Source organism: Panulirus ornatus, chromosome 63 (assembly GCF_036320965.1).
Source record: "Panulirus ornatus isolate Po-2019 chromosome 63, ASM3632096v1, whole genome shotgun sequence".
Taxonomy (NCBI): domain Eukaryota; kingdom Metazoa; phylum Arthropoda; class Malacostraca; order Decapoda; family Palinuridae; genus Panulirus; species Panulirus ornatus.
The window spans coordinates 27613481-27633536 of NC_092286.1; the positions used below are offsets into that span (position 1 = coordinate 27613481).

At 38.8% G+C, this 20056-nt stretch overlaps 1 protein-coding gene across 9 annotated transcripts in view; it reads right to left on the reverse strand.

Moving 5' to 3' along the window:
* LanB2 (laminin subunit gamma-1) overlaps nt 1–20056 on the reverse strand; it is a 342671-nt gene that overhangs the window by 42296 nt on the left and 280319 nt on the right. For all 9 annotated transcript variants that reach the window (XM_071656602.1, XM_071656600.1, XM_071656601.1 and 6 more), the window contains 3 exons: nt 10055–10230; nt 8087–8217; nt 4813–4936 (listed from right to left, as the gene is read on the reverse strand). In XM_071656602.1, the coding sequence (XP_071512703.1) occupies nt 4813–4936; nt 8087–8217; nt 10055–10230 (431 nt within the window). The remainder of the gene's footprint in view (nt 1–4812; nt 4937–8086; nt 8218–10054; nt 10231–20056) is intronic.

Consider the following 20056-nt stretch of genomic DNA (forward strand, 5'->3'; position numbering starts at 1 on the left):
TGAGGAAAGATTGACCAAGAGGATATATGTGTCGGAGGTGGAGGGAACAAGGAGAAGTGGGAGACCAAATTGGAGGTGGAAAGATGGAGTGAAAAAGATTTTGTGTGATCGGGGCCTGAACATGCAGGAGGGTGAAAGGAGGGCAAGGAATAGAGTGAATTGGATCGATGTGGTATACCGGGGTTGACGTGCTGTCAGTGGATTGAATTCAGGGCATATGAAGCGTCAGGGGTAAACCATGGAAAGCTGTGTAGGTATGTATATTTGCGTGTGTGGACGTGTATGTATATACATGTGTATGGGGGTGGGTTGGGCCATTTCTTTCGTCTGTTTCCTTGCGCTACCTCACAAACGCAGGAGACAGCGACAAAAAAAAAAAAAAATAAAGTGTATAAGACAAGAGAACAAATGGGAACATCGGTGAAGGGGGCTAATGGGGAGGTAACAACAAGTAGTGGTGATGTGAGAAGAAGATGGGGTGAGTATTTTGAAGGTTTGTAGAATGTACTAGATGTTAGAGTGGCAGATATAGGGTGTTTTGGTTGAGGTGGTGTTCAAAGTGAGAGGTTTAAGGAGAATGATTTGGCAGACAGAGAAGAGGTAGTAAAAGCTTTGTAGAAGATGAAAGCCAGCAAGGCAGCGGGTTTGGATGGTATTGCAAGTGGAATTTATTAAAGAAGAGGGTGACTGTGTTGTTGACTGGTTGGTAAGGATATTTAATGTATGTATGATTCATGGTGAGGTGCCTGAGGATTGGTGGAATGCATGCAAAGTGTCATTGTACAAAGGCAAAGGTGAGTGTTCAAATTACAGAGGTATGTTTGTTGAGTATTCCTGGGAAATTATATGGGAGGGTATTGATTGAGAGGGTGAAGGCACAAACAGAGCATCAGATTGGGGAAGAGTAGTGTGGTTTCAGAAGTGGTACAGGATGTGTGGATCAGGTGTTTGCTTTGAAGAATGTATGTGAGAAATACTTAGAAAAGCAAATGGATTAGTATGTAGCATTTATGGATCTGGGTAAACCATGGAAAGTTCTGTGGGGCCTGGATGTGGAAAGGGAGCTGTGGTTTTGGTGCATTATACATGACAGCTAGAGACTGAGTGTGAATGAATGTGGCCTTTGTTATCTTTTCCTAGCACTACCTCATGCACATGCAGGGGGAGGGGGTTGTCATTTCATGTGTGGTGAGGTGGCAACGGGAATGAATAAAGGCAGCAAGTATGAATTATGTACATGTATACGTATATATATGTATACGTCTGTGTATGTATATGTATGTATTCGTTGAAATGTATAGGTGTGTATATATGCATGTGTGGACGTGTATGTATATACATGTGTATGTGAGTGGGTTTGGCTATTCTTTCGTCTGTTTCCTTGCACTACCTCGCTAATGCGGGAGACAGTGACAAAGTTTTGAAAAAAAAATAATAATAATAATAATAATAATAAAATAAGTTTGGGGGCTCAAAAATGCAATGAACCTGCAAAATCTGGTTTTTTTCTGAAAGTAACTGCTTAATAATCTAAGTATAAGGGCTATTTTTCACACCGTCTAGGGGTCATTAAGGCCTGTAATTATGTATCTAAATGGTTATTCTTTTAAAAGATTCTGTGTTCGATCACTTTATATCTATTGGGTATTTGTCAGCTTTAGAAGTTTTTCATTAAGTTACATTACAATTTTAAGACAAAAGGTTTTTAGGCTAAAAATAACCTGAACTGGGGTATTATAAAATATCTGAAATTATGGTATTTTTCTGAGGCTAATAGATTTTTTGAAAACCTCAGTATAAGGACTATTTTATTTGCTGATTATGAATTTAGGGTTTAAATATTTGTTGAGGGTCATTAAGGCCTTTACTTATGTATTCAACTGCTTACTCTTGTAAAAAGACTATGATTATTCAGTCTGTAATAACCGGGTACCTCTTGGCTTGGGGAAGTATTATGAGATATTTTCTAAGATTCTTTCAAGAATGGAGGTGTTTCATTATGTTATATTCCAATTTTTTTTTGGGGGGGGGGAGGGGCTAAAAATCACCCGGCAATTTTTAGTACTTTCTGAGGGAAATAGAATCACTCATAAAACCTCAGTATAAGGACTATTTTTTATGATAAAATACAAGTCTGGGGTTAAAGTATTGTCTACAGGTGATTGTTTTAGAAGATTCCTTGTTCATTTGCTTCGTATTCACTGGGCATTTGTCTGCCCATGATCATTTCAAGTTCTGAAGCATTTCATTACATCACGTGACAGGTTTCTAAGTAAAAAAAAAAAAAAAATTACCCTGAATGTTATTTGCAACTTTTGGTTATTTTTCTGAGGGTAACAGAAGTGCTTAAAAACCTTAGAATAAGGACTTTTCTTATGCTGAATACAATTTTGGTATCAAAATAATGTTTTGGGGTCATTAGGGACTGTACTGATGTAATTACAGGGGTGATTCTTTTGGAAGATTCTCTGTTGACTCACTTCATATTTATATTTTTTCTTTTATCATACTTTGTCCCTATCTCCCGCATTAGCGAGGTGGCGCAAGGAAACAGACAAAAGAATGGCCTAACCCATCCACATACATGTATATATATATATATATATATATATATATATATATATATATATATATATATATATATATATATATATACACGTCCACACACAGCACATATACATACTTATACATCTCAACGTATAAATATATATACACACACAGATATATACATATATACACATGTACATAATTCATACCGTCTGCCCTTATTCATCCCCGTCGATGAAATGACAACCCCCTACCCCTACATGTGCGTGAAGTAGCGATAAGAAAAGACAGCAAAGGCCACATTCATTCATACTCAGTCTCTAGCTGTCATGTATAATACACCAAAACCACAGCTCCCTTTCTACATCCAGGCCCCACAAAACTTTCCATGGTTTACCCCACGCACTTCACATGCCCTGGTTCAATCCATTGACAGCACATCGACCCCGGTGTACCACATCATTCCAATTCACTCTATTCCTTGCATGCCTTTCACGCTCCGGCATGTTCAGGCCCCGATCACTTAAAATCTTTTTCGCTCCATCTTTCCACCTCCAATTTGGTAATTTGGTCTCCCACTTCTCCTCGTTCCCTCCATCTCTGACATATATATCCTCTTTGACAATCTTTCCTCACTCATTCTCTCCATGTGACCAAACCATTTCAAAACACCCTCTCCTGCTCTCTCAACCACACTCTTTTTATTACCATACATCTCTCTAACCCTTTCATTTCTTACTCAATCAAACCACGTCACACCACATATTGTCCTCAAACATCTCATTTCCAACACATCCACCCTCCTCCACACAACTCTATCTATAGCCCATGCCTCGCAACCATATAGCATTGTTGGAACCACTATTCCTTCAAACATACCCATTTTTGCTTTCCAAGATATCGTTCTCGACCACACATTTTTTAACACTCCCAGAACTTTCGCCCCCTCCCCCACCCTATGATTCACTTCCGCTTCCATTGTTCCATCTGCTGCCAAATCCACTCCCAGATATCTAAAACACTTCACTTCCTCCAGTTTTCCTCCATTCAAACTTTCCTCGCAATTGACTTGTCCCTCAACCCTACTGTACCTAATAACCTTGCTCTTATTCACATTTACTTTCAGCTTTCTTCTTTCAGACACTTTACCAAACTCAGTCACCAGATTCTGCAGTTTCTCACCCGAATCAGCCACCAGCGCTGTATCATCAGTGAACAACAACTGACTCACTTCATAAGCTCTCTCATCCACAACAGACTGCATACTTGCCCCTCTTTCCGAAACTCTTGCATTCACCTCCCTAACAACCCCATCTATAAACAAATTAAACAACCATGGAGACATCATGCACACCTGCTGCAAACCAACATTCACTGAGAACCAATCACTTTACTCTCTTCCTACACGTACACATGCCTTACATCATCGATAAAAACTTTTCACTGCTTCTAACAACTTACCTCCCACACCATATATTCTTAATACCTTCCACAGAGCATCTCTTTGAACTATGTCATATGCCTTCTCCAGATCCGTAAATGCTACAAACAAATCCATTTGCTTTTCTATTTCTCACATACATTTTTCAAAGCAAACACCTGATCCACACATCCTATACCACTTCTGAAACCACACTGGGGATAGGGGAGAAAAAATACTTCCCACGTTTTCCCTGCGTGTCATAGAAGGCGACTAAAAGGGGAGGGAGCAGTGGGCTGGAAATCCTTCCCTCTTTTTTTTTAATTTTCCAAAAGGGGAGCAGAGAAGGGAGCCAAGTGAGGATATTCCCTCAAAGGCTCAGTCCTCTGTTCTTAGTGCTACCTCACTAATGCGGGAAATGGCAAACAGTATGAAAAAAAAATATTTGTTGGCCTGGGGAAGCATTATGAGGTATTTTCCATGATTATTTCAAGTTTAGAAATGACTTCTGGTAGACGTAAAATGAAGACTACTTTGGAATGAGAAATTCTTTGATGAGTAGGTACTCCTAGTGATATAGCCTCACAAAAGGTGATTTTTCACTCATGGTATAAACTTGAGCAGGTGGAGTCCAGTAACATCAGCAATGTTAACAGAATATAATAAATAATGAAGTGAAAAAGTGCTATGTGTATCTGTTAAAGTAGGGTCTAAAAATGTTTGGAAAATCCGCAAAAGGTGTTGCTGCGTAACCAGGGCTGACAGCAAAAAAGACTTAATTGGAAAAAGGTTTCTTTCTGTGGACACCTGAAGAACCTGAAGCTCATTCTTATAAAAATTCTCACCTTAATAATTTCTGTGATGTCCCTCTGATCATCAAGAGCCTTACGTGCCAGTAAGTAAGCTTCATTGGAAGTATTTCGAGCATCATACGCAACCTGTTCAATACTCTTGGCTTCATCTTCTTGCCTATTGAAAGTAAAAGTGACCAGTTTAGACAACATAGTGTTTAGAAAAACTTAAATGTACACATAAATGTTGGCATATGGAATGAATATTATCAATGCATCAGTTTCATGTGAAACAGCTGAAACTGTGACCAAAATATTTTCATAAAACAAAGAAAAGTAGAAAATTCTAAACCAATAATGATAAACAATGATAAATTTTACATAATTGATATAAGGAAACATATATGGAGAGTGTAGAGACCAAATTGGAAATGGAGGGAAGTACTGAAAAAGATTCTGCCACTTTTTTCATTAAAAAATCATGAGGAAAAAAAAGATATAGAGCAGCAGTATAAATATGTGAGGACAAAGAGATAAAAAAAAATGAGTGCATGATATATGAAAAGGATATGATTATGTGAGGACAAAGAGATAAAAAAAAATGAGTGCATGATATATGAAAAGGATATGATTATAAGTCTAGTTCAGTAGCTTAACTCTAATAAGACATAAAGCAAGAACAAGTGCAAGACTGTTTGTGACATAAGAACACTCCCAAGTCAGTACATTGTGAGTGGTAGCTGTCTCAATTATTGTTTACCTACAGTAAGGATTATTCAGTTCTCCATATTCTCTGGAATGAGTAAATGGCTTGCCAGATCCTCCAGTTACAGTAAAAAATTTTAATTTTTTTTATATAATATTGTAATTGAGTAAAAGCACAAAAATTATCATTCCAACAATCATTAATGTTATATTCTGGTTTATGTTTGTGTTCAATTTCCAGAACTACCAAAGAATGGCTGCTGGAACTTTTGGCATGTAAACTATTTACACTGAGCAGCCTTAGGCCCGATCATTTCACTAGCACACAACATTAGACTTATATAAAATAGGCTACTGATTTTGGCACTAAAACAGTTATGCTTTGGTACCCATGCAGAACAATGCTTGGCTTCATGACCCCCGTAAAAAAGCTTTACATCCTCACCTGGGATTGAGGCCTTAAGGATTAGAACCCCTGATTTGGGGACAGTACATAGGGGGAAAGCAAGTACACATGGTATGCATCATGCAATCTCCTGTTTATATGCAAACCACTAGCAGAAGAAAAATGAGCTCAAAACATATTTTGCCAGTTGGTTAATATGAATCAAAAAGTATCAAAGAGTATTTTGTATGATAAGGGAGGTGAATGCAAGAGTTTTGGAAAGAGGGGCAAGTATGCAGTCTGTTGTGGATGAGAGAGCTTGGGAAGTGAGTCAGTTGTTCGCTGATGATACAGTGGCTGATTCGTGTGAGAAACTGCAGAGGCTGGTGACTGAGTTTGGTAAAGTGTCTGAAAGAAGAAAGCTGAGAGTAAATATGAATAAGAGCAAGGTTATTAGGTACAGTAGGGTTGAGGGACAAGTCAATTGGGAGGTAAGTTTGAATGGAGGAAGTGAAGTGTTTTAGATATCTGGGAGTGGATTTTGCAGCGGATGGAACCATGGAAGCGGAAGTGAATCATAGGGTGAGGGAGGGGGTGAAAGTTCTGGGAGTGTTGAAGAATGTGTGGAAGTCGAGAACATTATCTCGGAAAGCAAAAATGGATATGTTTGAAGGAATAGTGGTTCCAACAATGTTATATGGTTGCGAGGTGTGGGCTATGGATAGAGTTGTGCGGAGGAGGGTGGATGTGCTGGAAATGAGATGTTTGAAGACAATATGTGGTGTGAGGTGGTTTCACTGAGTAAGTAATAATAGGGTAAGAGAGATGCATGGTAATAAAAAGAGTGTGGCTGAGAGAGCAGATGAGGGTGTTTTGAAATGGTTTGGTCACATGGAGAGAGTGAGTGAGGAAAGATTGGCCAAGAGGATATATGCGTCAGAGGTGGAGGGAACGAGGAGAAGTGGGAGACCAAATTGGAGGTGGAAAGACGGAGTGAAAAAGATTTTGAGTGATCGGGGCCTGAACATGCAGGAGGGTGAAAGGCGTGCAAGGAATAGAGTGAATTGGAACGATGTGGTATACCGGGGTTGACATGCTGTCAGTGGATTGAACCAGGGCCTGGATGTGGAAAGGAGCTGTGGTTTCGGTGCAATATTACATGACTGCTAGAGACTTAGTGTGAACGAATGTGGCCTTTGTTGTCTTTTCCTAGCGCTACCTCGAGCACATGAGGGGGGGAGGGGGTTGTTATTTCATGTGTGGTAGGGTGGTGATGGGAATGAATAAAGGCAGACAGTATGAACTATGTACATGTGTATATATATATATATATATATATATATATATATATATATATGTATACGTTGAGATGTATTTGTATGTATAATGTGAAGCGTCTGGGGTAAGCTATGGAAAGTTCTGTGGGGCCTGGATGTGGAAAAGGGAGCTGTGGTTTCGGTGCATTATTACATGACAGCTAGAGACTGAGTGTGAACGAATGTGGCCTTTGTTGTCTTTTCCTAGAACTACCTCGTGCACGTGAGGGGGGAGGGGGTTGTTATTTCATGTGTGGTGGGGTGGCGATGGGAATGAATAAAGGCAGACAGTATGAACTATGCACATGTGTACATATGTATATGTCTGTGTGTGTATATATATGTATACGTTTAGATGTATAGGTATGTATATTTGTGTGTGTGGATGTGTATGTATATACATGTGTATGTGGGTGGGTTGGGCCATTCTTTCATGTTTCCTTGCGCTACCTCGCTAATGTGGGAGACTGACAAAGCAAAATAAACACATGAATAAAAAGTACAAAAATACCTTATGATATCCAGGCCTATTTTTAAAGGAAAAGATTTTTTCTATATGTCTATCTATATGTCTGAAGCCTGTTCCAATTGGAACTCCCTCAAGGGGGTGGCCATGACAACAAAGCCTCCATAAATAATGAACGACATAGCTGGAGATCATTTCACACATTACATATATCAAGTTTTCAAATATTTGTTTAAATCTGTCTCACATACAAAGTTTACATGTCTTAAGTTGTGGATGTAGCCTGATTCTCAAGTGTCTCAAGTGTGAAATGTCTCAAATAATACCATCACAAGTCAGGGAATATAGGCTGTTGATAAGGCAGAGACATATATGAATTGCTACGATAAGCTCATGACAAGATTAGCAAATGAATCTTTAATAAGCATAATTCATGTACCAAAACTTCATACTCACCCATCAGCCAACAGACGAGCTTCTCGAGCAATCTGAGACATGCGAGCAGACTGCTGACCAAACTGATTGGAACGATCCAAGGCCTTGGCAAGTGCATCATTTCCTTGCACATCCAGGTATAACTGTGCATCCTGTGGGTGGAAATACAAGTAAGTCACTTTATACAGTCTGTTATGCATTATACAAGTTCTTTCTCAACACCAAGTCCACATATTTTCTGTTCATAAATCTTGGGGTGTTAAGGGAACACAGCAATTTGTCTTTAAGAAAGCTGTATGCTAGACACATGAGCAGGGATATGTCTCCATAACATTCTATACCATTCATCTTGCTCTATCTATGTCTCTGATGCCTGTTCCAAATGGAACTCCCTCAAAGGGATGCCTACGGCAACAGAGTCTCCATAACTAGAGAGTTCTTGTGCCATTTCTTAGCCTGAAGTGCCTCACTCTCAACATGCCACTGGCAGAGGGCAGGTCTAGTGCAGTGTTTCCAGAGGCTCAACAAAAGAATAAGCATATCAAAGAAAGATAGGAAGAGATGATCTCCCCATTATCAAATATATATGTAGTGCATATTTACAAATATCAAAAATTTTTCAGATTTGCCATCTAACTGGACATAAGCTGGTTAGACTCCATTCCCTAAAGGAGCAACACTGTGGAAAATTTATGACTCTTTCTCTTACTGATGATTCTTTCTATCACATCCATACTACATTATCAACAATGGTTTGCTAAACAGTCTGAAGCTTCAAATGTTTACCATATTTATCTGAGTTTCCAATACCCATCACTATCACCAACAGCCTCAAAGGAACCAAATGGTCTGTTACTGCTTCCGTTCCTTTGTATCCTTTGCTTCTGCACACAGTCTGTGATCATCAAAAGATGACCATGTGCTAAAAACAGGGGATAAGAAGAGGAGGAAAGCCCTGGAAAATTCCCATGTATATGAGAGCATAACCTAACAATTATGCTCTTGAAAGATTTCTAAATGCTCTGAAGAGCTTTTGCAATGAGAGAGGGGCCTGTTTAAGAGCACTTGACTGAGGGGTAAGATAAATACATGGAAATGCATTAGGTTAATGTCACTATGGTTGCTAAATATTTTGGGTGATGAGAAAAAAATTCTACACATATGGGGCCCTGTCTCAAACTTTCTTTACCAGTGAGTAGATTTATTAATATTTCTGCCATACAAGCAGTTACAGCTTCAGCAGTTTATTCCAACCATCCACCACACTAAAACAGGGCAGGGTTTTATTCATATCCTGTCTAACAAATTTCATTCCTTGCTTCTTTTTTCTGATCTCTGGTTATTTTGTCACTGCATTTCGTGAAGAACTGTTCCTAGTCATCATCATCCAACATGAAGGAAGAAGGGCGAATTGAAAATACAAGTGTCAATATGAGAAGGATTCCAGTGAAACTAGAAATGCCAACTGAACAGTAGCCTATCACATTATGAAAGGAGGGCAAAATGCCCTGAGGGTTATCAAAAGAAAACTTTATTACCCTTTCACAGGAGTCAGGTTGCTGATTCCATCCAAGACACAGAAATGATCACAAATGAGGGCAGCAAGAACTGACTAATTACGTGGAAAGCAAAAAGAGGGAAAACCAAACAGGAAGCAAGAAAAGGAAGACATGTGAAAGAGCAATCTTTGTATAATAAGGTAATCATTGTGTAAGAGAGACATAAGCTAAGGTAATCTTGTACAAGACATTGTTCAGTCCAACAATGCGTTGCAGTATGGTGGCGTAGTACAAAAGTAATCAAACGAAAGAATCATCAGCAATATGGAATAAGCCAAATGGAGAAACTCCTCCCTTCAAACAATCTTATAACTTTCAATATTTCTAAAGATATTGCTTACCTGGAGCAACCAAGCTGAACCAACCTACTATGTCAAGTTTATTATATGAACAGTCTATATCAGTGAAACAATATGTATGTGCTTCTAACCGTAAGAGCTTTCTGAGCCCTCTGGATGATGCCTTCAGCTTGTGTGATGTTAAACTGTCCCATTAATGCCAAACTTTCCCCGCGAATAATTGCCTGCTGAATTCCATCAAGAAGCTCCTTTACACCATTGATGCGCTTATCCAATTCCTCAATGTGCTGAGCTACTGTTTTATCTCCTGTAGGATGAATGGAAATTAGAGGCGTGTGTAATTCACATAGCAGTACCTATACTCATGCACTTACCTCCTATACCTTCAAGTATTGAATAACATACTAAATAAGTAAAGTTCTCTTTATCATATGTTCTTTCATCTTCTCAAGAAAAATGAGGATCTAGGGAGGAAAGAGGTGTACAGACTAGATTCTGTACTCAGATCAGTAGTCAAAAAAAAAAAAAAAAGCCCTGAAAGTGGATAAAATAACAAGAATTACTGAAAGATTGTGGTGCAGTAACAGAATAAATGCACAAAACTTGTTTAAAAAATGTCTGAGGGTGCCAGAGAAATGGACAAAAGGGACTGTGTTGCCTTCAGGCAATGGTAAAAGTGGTAAGAAGTGTAGAAACTACAGAGGAATCAGCTTATTCAGATATCAAGGAAAGTGAATGGACAAATTCATATAAGAGGGTGAAACAAATAACAGAATGTAGGACTATTTGGGAGAGTTTAAGAAGAGGAACAGGAAATGATTGAATTTGTATCTGTGAAGGAAAGGGTGTACAGACTAGATTCTGTACTCAGATCAGTAGTCAAAAAAAAAAAAAAAGCCCTGAAAGTGGATAAAATAACGAGAATTACTGAAAGATTGTGGTGCAGTAACAGAATAAATGCACAAAACATATGTTTAAAAAATGTCAGAGGATGCCAGAGAAATGGACAAAAGGGATTGTGTTGCCTTCAGGCAATGGTAAAAGTGGTAAGAAGTGTAGAAACTACAGAGGAATCAGCTTATTCAGATATCAAGGAAAGTGAATGGACAAATTGTATATAAGAGGGTGAAACAAATAACGGAATGTAGGACTATTTGGGAGAGTTTAAGAAGAGGAACAGGAAATGATTGAATTTGTATCTGTGAAGATCGTAGTAGTAAAAGTGTAAAGAAATAAAAAATATTCAAGCAGCATTTATGAGCCTGGAAGAGGCTTATAATTGAGGAGACTGCAATGCACTGGGAGAGGTACTGAAAACTGTGGTGTTCAAGGTAGGCTATTGGATACAACAGAAAGATTCCACTAAAACTGTAAAACATATGTGAAGCTGGATGGTATGCTCACTGAGAATTTTGAGAAAGATCTTGGGGTATCAAAGCTGTGTTCTGATACTGACTGCTACTACATTTATCTACAATCTTATTTACAATTGTCCTAGGACCCCTTCTTTGAAAGGTGCTATTCCAGAACCCCTTCTCCAGGAGCTCTTGCAGCTCCAAGGCTGTAATGTTCCAGTACCAGAGAAATGGTGGCCTCCATTGGAGTGAAAAGTTCTTTGAGCAAGAGATGTGCAAGAGACACTTGTGGCATACAAAAAGTGGGATGTGGGCAGATTAGAAAGGGTAGTGAGTGGTGTGATAAGAAGTGAAGTTGCTAAAGAAAAAGGAAAGGCATTTGGGTGGTACGAACAGGGAATGAGTGAATAATTTGAAGATGTAGGAGAAAGTGGCAGGAAGTCAAAGAGAGTATCAGTAAACTTTAGGGAGAATAAGATGACTTTTGGAAGCAGGTAAATAATGTGCGAAAGACAAGAGAAGAAATGGGTACATTCGTGAAAGAGGCAAAAGGGGAAATGATAAAAGGTAGGATGACAAGAGGAGGAAATGGAATGAGTATTTTGAAGGACTGTTAAATGTGTTCAAAGACAGAGTGACAGATGTAGGGTGTATGCATCAGGGTGGTATATGAAGTGAGAGAGTCATGGAGAGTGGTTTGGTGAAGAGAGAAGTAGTGAAAGCCTTGCATAAAATGAAATGTGGCAAGGCAGATGAAGTGAATGGTAATGCAGTTGAATTTATCAAAAAGGCGGGGTAACTGTTTTCTTTATTGGTTGGTAAGGATTTTCAAAGTATGGATGAATCATGGCGAGGTGTAAGTTTCTTGAGTATACTTGGTAAGTTGTGAGGAAGAGTAGTGATTAAGAAGGTGAAGGCATGTTCAGAGCATCAGATTAGAGATGAGCAGTACATATTCAGGAGTGACAGAGAATGTGTGGTTCAGGGAATTAATTGAGATGGTGAAGATATGTACAGAGCATCAGTTTGGGAAGGAGAAGTGTGGTTTCAGAAGTGGTAAAGGCTATATGGAACAGGTGTTTGCTTTAAAGAATGTGTGTGAGATATACTTAGAAAAAAAGATGGATTTCTCTGTGTCATTAATGGACCTAGAGAAGGAATATGATAGAGTTGACAGAGATACTTTGCAGAAGGTCTTAAGAACATATAATGTGGGAGGAAAGCTGCTAGAAGCAGTGAAAAGTTTTTATCAAGGATGTAAGGCTTGTGTATAAGTGGGAAGAGAGGAGAATGAACAGTTCCAAGTGAAGGTTGGTTTGTGGCAGGGGTATGTAATGTCACCATGGTTGTTCAATTTGTTTATGGATGGGATAGAGGGAGGTAATTGTGAGAGTCTTGGAGAGAAAGGCGAGTATGCAGTCTAAGGGGGATGAGAGGGCCTGGGAAGTGAGTTGGTTATTGTTTGCTGATGAGACTGCATTAGCAGCAGATTCAAGTGAAGAACTACAGAGTTGGTGACTGAGTTTGGAAGAATGGGTGAAAAGAAGTGAAAAGTAAATGTGAACAAAAGCAAGCTTATTAGGTTCAGATGGGTTGAGGGACAAGTTTGCTGGGGTGTGAGTTTAAATGGAGAAAAATTGGAGGAAGTGAAGTATTTTAGATATGGTGTAACTGAGGTAGCAAGTTGAGTCACATGACTTCTAAGACTGCATCATTCCACCAGGCATATGATATCCCCACCAAAATTAGTAACAGGATTTGTTCCAAAAATAAAACCTGATGCATGAGATCCTTAATTTAAATGGTAAATGATGTCCTTTTTTTTTTTCAGAATGTACAAGTTTCACATACGTGGCAAGCTTCTGAAAGAAATTGGAGGAAGTGAAGTATGTTAGATTAGGTGTAACTGAAGTAACAAGCTGAGTCACATGACTTCTAAGACTGCATCATTCCACCAGGCATCTGATATCCCCACCAAAATTAGAAACAGGATTTGTTCCAAAAATAAAACCTGATGCATGAGATCCTTAATTTAAATAATAAATGTTGTACTTTTTTTTCAGAATGTACAAGTTTCACATACGTGGCAAGCTTCTGAAAGAAACTTTTCTTGATAAGTTGGTAAGGATTTTCAAAGTATGGATGAATCATGGCAAGGTATAAGTTTCTTGAGTATACTTGGTAAGTTGTGAGGAAGAGTAGTGATTAAGAAGGTGAAGGCATGTTCAGAGCATCAGATTAGAGATGAGCAGTACATATTCAGGAGTGACAGAGAATGTGTGGTTTAGGGAATTAATTGAGATGGTGAAGATATGTACAGAGCATCAGTTTGGGAAGAAGTGTGGTTTCAGAAGTGGTAGAGGCTATGTGGAACAGGTGTTTGCTTTAAAGAATGTGTGTGAGATATACTTAGAAAAACAGATGGATTTCTCTGTGTCATTAATGGACCTAGAGAAGGAATATGATAGAGTTGACAGAGATACTTTGCAGAAGGTCTTAAGAACATATGATGTGGAAGGAAAGCTGCTAGAAGCAGTGACAAGTTTTTATCAAGGGTGTAAGGCTTGTGTATAAGTGGGAAGAGAGGAGAGTGAACAGTTCCAAGTGAAGGTTGGTTTTTGGCAGGGGTATGTAATGTCACCATGGTTGTTCAATTTGTTTATGGATGGGATGGTAAGGGAGGTAAATGTGAGAGTCTTGGAGAGAAGGGCAAGTATGCAGTCTAAGGGGGATGAGAGGGCCTGGGAAGTGAGTCGGTTATTGTTTGCTGATGAGACTGCATTAGCAGCAGATTCAAGTGAAAAACTACGGAGTTGGTGACTAAGTTTGGAAGAATGGATGAAAAGAGGAAGTGAAAAGTAAATGTGAATGAAAGCAAGCTCATTAGATTCAGATGGGTTGAGGGACAAGTTAGCTGGGGTGTGAGTTTAAATGGAGAAAAATTGGAGGAAGTGAAGTATTTTAGATATGGTGTAACTGAGGTAGCAAGCTGAGTCACATGACTTCTAAGATTGCATCATTCCACCAGGCATATGATATCCCCACCAAAATTAGAAACAGGATTTGTTCCAAAAATAAAACCTGATGCATGAGATTCTTAATTTAAATGGTAAATGTACTTTTTTTTTCAGAATGTACATGTTTCACATACGTGGCAAGCTTCTGAAAGAAATTGGAGGAAGTGAAGTATTTTAGATATGGTGTAACTGAGGTAGCAAGCTGAGTCACATGACTTCTAAGACTGCATCAGTCCACCAGGCATATGATATCCCAGCCAAAGTTAGAAACAGGAATTGTTCCAAAAATAAAACCTGATGCATGAGATCCTTAATTTAAATAATAAATGTTGTCCTTTTTTTTTTCAGAATGTACAAGTTTCACATACGTGGCAAGCTTCTGAAAGAAACTGTTTTCTTGATTGGTTGGTAAGGATTTTCAAAGTATGGATGAATCATGGCGAATAAGTTTCTTGAGTATACTTGGTAAGTTGTTAGGGAGAGTAGTGATTAAGAAGGTGAAGGCATGTTCAGAGCATCAGATGAGAGATGAGCAGTACATATTCAGGAGTGACAGAGAATGTGTGGTTCAGGGAATTAATTGAGATGGTGAAGATATGTACAGAGCATCAGTTTGGGAAGGAGAAGTGTGGTTTCAGAAGTGGTAGAGGCTATGTGGAACAGGTGTTTGCTTTAAAGAATGTGTATGAGATATACTTAGAAAAACAGATGGATTTCTCTGTGTCATTAATGGACCTAGAGAAGGAATATGATAGAGTTGACAGAGATACTTTGCAGAAGGTCTTGAGAACATATAATGTGGGAGGAAAGCTGCTAGAAGCAGTGACAAGTTTTTATCAAGGATGTAAGGCTTGTGTATAATTGGGAAGAGAGGATAGTGAACAGTTCCAAGTGAAGGTTGGTTTGTGGCAGGGGTATGTAATGTCACCATGGTTGTTCATTTTGTTTATGGATGGGATAGAGGGAGGTAAATGTGAGAGTCTTGGAGAGAAAGGCGAGTATGCAGTCTAAGGGGGATGAGAGGGCCTGGGAAGTGAGTCGGTTATTGTTTGCTGATGAGACTGCATTAGCAGCAGATTCAAGTGAAAAATTACGGAGTTGGTGACTGAGTTTGGAAGAATGGGTGAAACGAGAAAGTGAAAAGTAAATGTGAACAAAAGCAAGCTTATTAGATTCAGATGGGTTGAAGGACAAGTTTGCTGGGGTGTGAGTTTAAATGGAGAAAAATTGGAGGAAGTGAAGTATTTTAGATATGGTGTAACTAAGGTAGCAAGCTGAGTCACATGACTTCTAAGACTGCGTCATTCCACCAGGCATATGATATCCCCACCAAAATTAGTAACAGGATTTGTTCCAAAAATAAAACCTGATGCATGAGACCCTTAATTTAAATGGTAAATGTTGTACTTTTTTTTTTCAGAATGTACAAGTTTCACATACGTGGCAAGTTTCTGAAAGAAATTGGAGGAAGTGAAGTATTTTAGATATGGTGTAACTGAGGTAGCAAGCTGAGTCACATGACTTCTAAGACTGCATCATTCCAACAGGCATCTGATATCCCCACCAAAGTTAGAAACAGGATTTGCTCCAAAAATAAAACCTGATGCGTGAGATCCTTAATTTAAATAATTAATGTTGTACTTTTTTTTTCAGAATGTACAAGTTTCACATACGTGGCAAGATTCTGAAAGAAACTGTTTTCTTGATTGGTTGGTAAGGATTTTCAAAGTATGGATGAATCATGGCGAGGTATAAGTTTCTTGAGTATACTTGGTAAGTTGTGAGGGAGAGTAGTGATTAAGAAGGTGAAGGCATGTTCAGAGCATCAGATTAGAGATGAGCAGTACATATTCAGGAGTGACAGAAAATGTGTGGTTCAGGGAATTAATTGAGATGGTGAAGATATGTACAGAGCATCAGTTTGGGAAGGAGAAGTGTGGTTTCAGAAGTGGTAGATGCTATGAGGAACAGGTGTTTGCTTTAAAGAATGTGTGTGAGATATACTTAGAAAAAAAGATGGATTTCTCTGTGTCATTAATGGACCTCGAGAAGGAATATGATAGAGTTGACAGAGATACTTTGCAGAAGGTCTTAAGAACATATGATGTGGGAGGAAAGCTGCTAGAAGCAGTGACAAGTTTTTATCAAGGGTGTAAGGCTTGTGTATAAGTGGGAAGAGAGGAGAGTGAACAGTTCCAAGTGAAGGTTGGTTTGTGGCAGGGGTATGTAATGTCACCATGGTTGTTCGATTTGTTTATGGATGGGATAGAGTCTTGGAGAGAAAGGCGAGTATGCAGTCTAAGGGGGATGAGAGGGCCTGGGAAGTGAGTCGGTTATTGTTTGCTGATGAGACTGCATTAGCAGCAGATTCAAGTGAAAAACTACAGAGTTGGTGACTGAGTTTGGAAGAATGGATGAAAAGAGGAAGTGAAAAGTAAATGTGAACAAAAGCAAGCTTATTAGGTTCAGATAGGTTGAGGGACAAGTTAGCTGAGGTGTGAGTTTGAATGGAGAAAACTTGGAGGAAGTGAAGTATTTTAGATATGGTGTAACTGAGGTAGCAAGCTGAGTCACATGACTCTAAGATTGCATCATTCCACCAGGCATATGATATCCCCACCAAAATTAGTAACAGGATTTGTTCCAAAAATAAAACCTGATGCATGAGATCCTTAATTTAAATGGTAAATGTTGTACTTTTTCTTTCAGAATGTACAAGTTTCACATACGTGGCAAGTTTCTGAAAGAAATTGGAGGAAGTGAAGCATTTCAGATATGGTGTAACTGAGGTAGCAAGCTAAGTCGCATGACTTCTAAGACTGCATCATTCCACCAGGCATCTGATATCCCCACCAAAGTTAGTAACAGGATTTGTTCCAAAAATAAAACCTGATGCATGAGATCCTTAATTTAAATGGTAAATGTTGTACTTTTTTTTCAGAATGTACAAGTTTCACATACGTGGCAAGCTTCTGAAAGAAATTGGAGGAAGTGAAGTATGTTAGATTAGGTGAAACTGAGGTAGCAAGCTAAGTCACATGACTTCTAAGACTGCATCATTCCACCAGGATTCTGATATCCCCACCAAAGTTAGTAACAGGATTTGTTCCAAAAATAAACCCTGCTGCATGAGATCCTTAATTTAAATAATAAATGTTGTACATTTTTTTTCAGAATGTACAAGTTTCACATACGTGGCAAGCTTCTGAATGAAACTGTTTTCTTGATTAGTTGGTAAGGATTTTCAAAGTATGGATGAATCATGGCGAGGTATAAGTTTCTTGAGTATACTTGGTAAGTTGTGAGGAAGAGTAGTGATTAAGAAGGTGAAGGCATGTTCAGAGCATCAGATTAGAAATGAGCAGTACATATTCAGGAGTGACAGAGAATGTGTGGTTCAGGGAATTAATTTAGATGGTGAAGATATGTACAGAGCATCAGTTTGGGAAGGAGAAGTGTGGTTTCAGAAGTGGTAGAGGCTATGTGGAACAGGTGTTTGCTTTAAAGAATGTGTGTGAGATATACTTAGAAAAAAAGATGGATTTATCTGTGTCATTAATGGACCTAGAGAAGGAATATGATAGAGTTGACAGAGATACTTTGCAGAAGGTCTTGAGAACATATGATGTGGAAGGAAAGCTGCTAGAAGCAGTGACAAGTTTTTATCATGGGTGTAAGGCTTGTGTATAAGTGGGAAGAGAGGAGAGTGAACGTTCCAAGTGAAGGTTGGTTTGTGGCAGGGGTATGTAATGTCACCATGGTTGTTCGATTTGTTTATGGATGGGATAGAGGGAGGTAAATGTGAGAGTCTTGGAGAGAAGGGCGAGTATGCAGTCTAAGGGGGATGAGAGGGCCTGGGAAGTGAGTCGGTTATTGTTTGCTGATAGGACTGCATTAGCAGCTGATTCAAGTGAAAAACTACAGAGTTGGTGACTGAGTTTGGAAGAATGGGTGAAAAGAAGTGAAAAGTTAATGTGAACAAAAGCAAGCTTATTAGGTTCAGATGGGTTGAGGGACAAGTTAGCTGGGGTGTGAGTTTAAATGGAGAAAACTTGGAGGAAGTGAAGTATTTTAGATATGGTGTAACTGAGGTAGCAAGCTGAGTCACATGACTCTAAGATTGCATCATTCCACCAGGCATATGATATCCCCACCAAAATTAGTAACAGGATTTGTTCCAAAAATAAAACCTGATGCATGAGATCCTTAATTTAAATGGTAAATGTTGTACTTTTTCTTTCAGAATGTACAAGTTTCACATACGTGGCAAGCTTCTGAAAGAAATTGGAGGAAGTGAAGCATTTTAGATATGGTGTAACTGAGGTAGCAAGCTAAGTCGCATGACTTCTAAGACTGCATCATTCCACCAGGCATCTGATATCCCCACCAAAGTTAGTAACAGGATTTGTTCCAAAAATAAAACCTGATGCATGAGATCCTTAATTTAAATGGTAAATGTTGTACTTTTTTTTCAGAATGTACAAGTTTCACATACGTGGCAAGCTTCTGAAAGAAATTGGAGGAAGTGAAGTATTTTAGATATGGTGTAACTGAGGTAGCAAGCTAAGTCGCATGACTTCTAAGACTGCATCATTCCACCAGGATTCTGATATCCCCACCAAAGTTAGTAACAGGATTTGTTCCAAAAATAAAACCTGCTGCATGAGATCCTTAATTTAAATAATAAATGTTGTACATTTTTTTTCAGAATGTACAAGTTTCACATACGTGGCAAGCTTCTGAATGAAACTGTTTTCTTGATTAGTTGGTAAGGATTTTCAAAGTATGGATGAATCATGGCGAGGTATAAGTTTCTTGAGTATACTTGGTAAGTTGTGAGGAAGAGTAGTGATTAAGAAGGTGAAGGCATGTTCAGAGCATCAGATTAGAAATGAGCAGTACATATTCAGGAGTGACAGAGAATGTGTGGTTCAGGGAATTAATTTAGATGGTGAAGATATGTACAGAGCATCAGTTTGGGAAGGAGAAGTGTGGTTTCAGAAGTGGTAGAGGCTATGTGGAACAGGTGTTTGCTTTAAAGAATGTGTGTGAGATATACTTAGAAAAAAAGATGGATTTCTCTGTGTCATTAATGGACCTAGAGAAGGAATATGATAGAGTTGACAGAGATACTTTGCAGAAGGTCTTGAGAACATATGAATGTGGAGGAAAGCTGCTAGAAGCAGTGACAAGTTTTTATCATGGGTGTAAGGCTTGTGTATAAGTGGGAAGAGAGGAGAGTGAACGTTCCAAGTGAAGGTTGGTTTGTGGCAGGGGTATGTAATGTCACCATGGTTGTTCGATTTGTTTATGGATGGGATAGAGGGAGGTAAATGTGAGAGTCTTGGAGAGAAGGGCGAGTATGCAGTCTAAGGGGGATGAGAGGGCCTGGGAAGTGAGTCGGTTATTGTTTGCTGATGAGACTGCATTAGCAGCTGATTCAAGTGAAGAACTACAGAGTTGGTGACTGAGTTTGGAAGAATGGGTGAAAAGAAGTGAAAAGTTAATGTGAACAAAAGCAAGCTTATTAGGTTCAGATGGGTTGAGGGACAAGTTTGCTGGGGTGTGAGTTTAAATGGAGAAAAATTGGAGGAAGTGAAGTATTTTAGATATGGTGTAACTGAGGTAGCAAGTTGAGTCACATGACTTCTAAGACTGCGTCATTCCACCAGGCATATGATATCCCCACCAAAATTAGTAACAGGATTTGTTCCAAAAATAAAACCTGATGCATGAGATCCTTAATTTAAATGGTAAATGA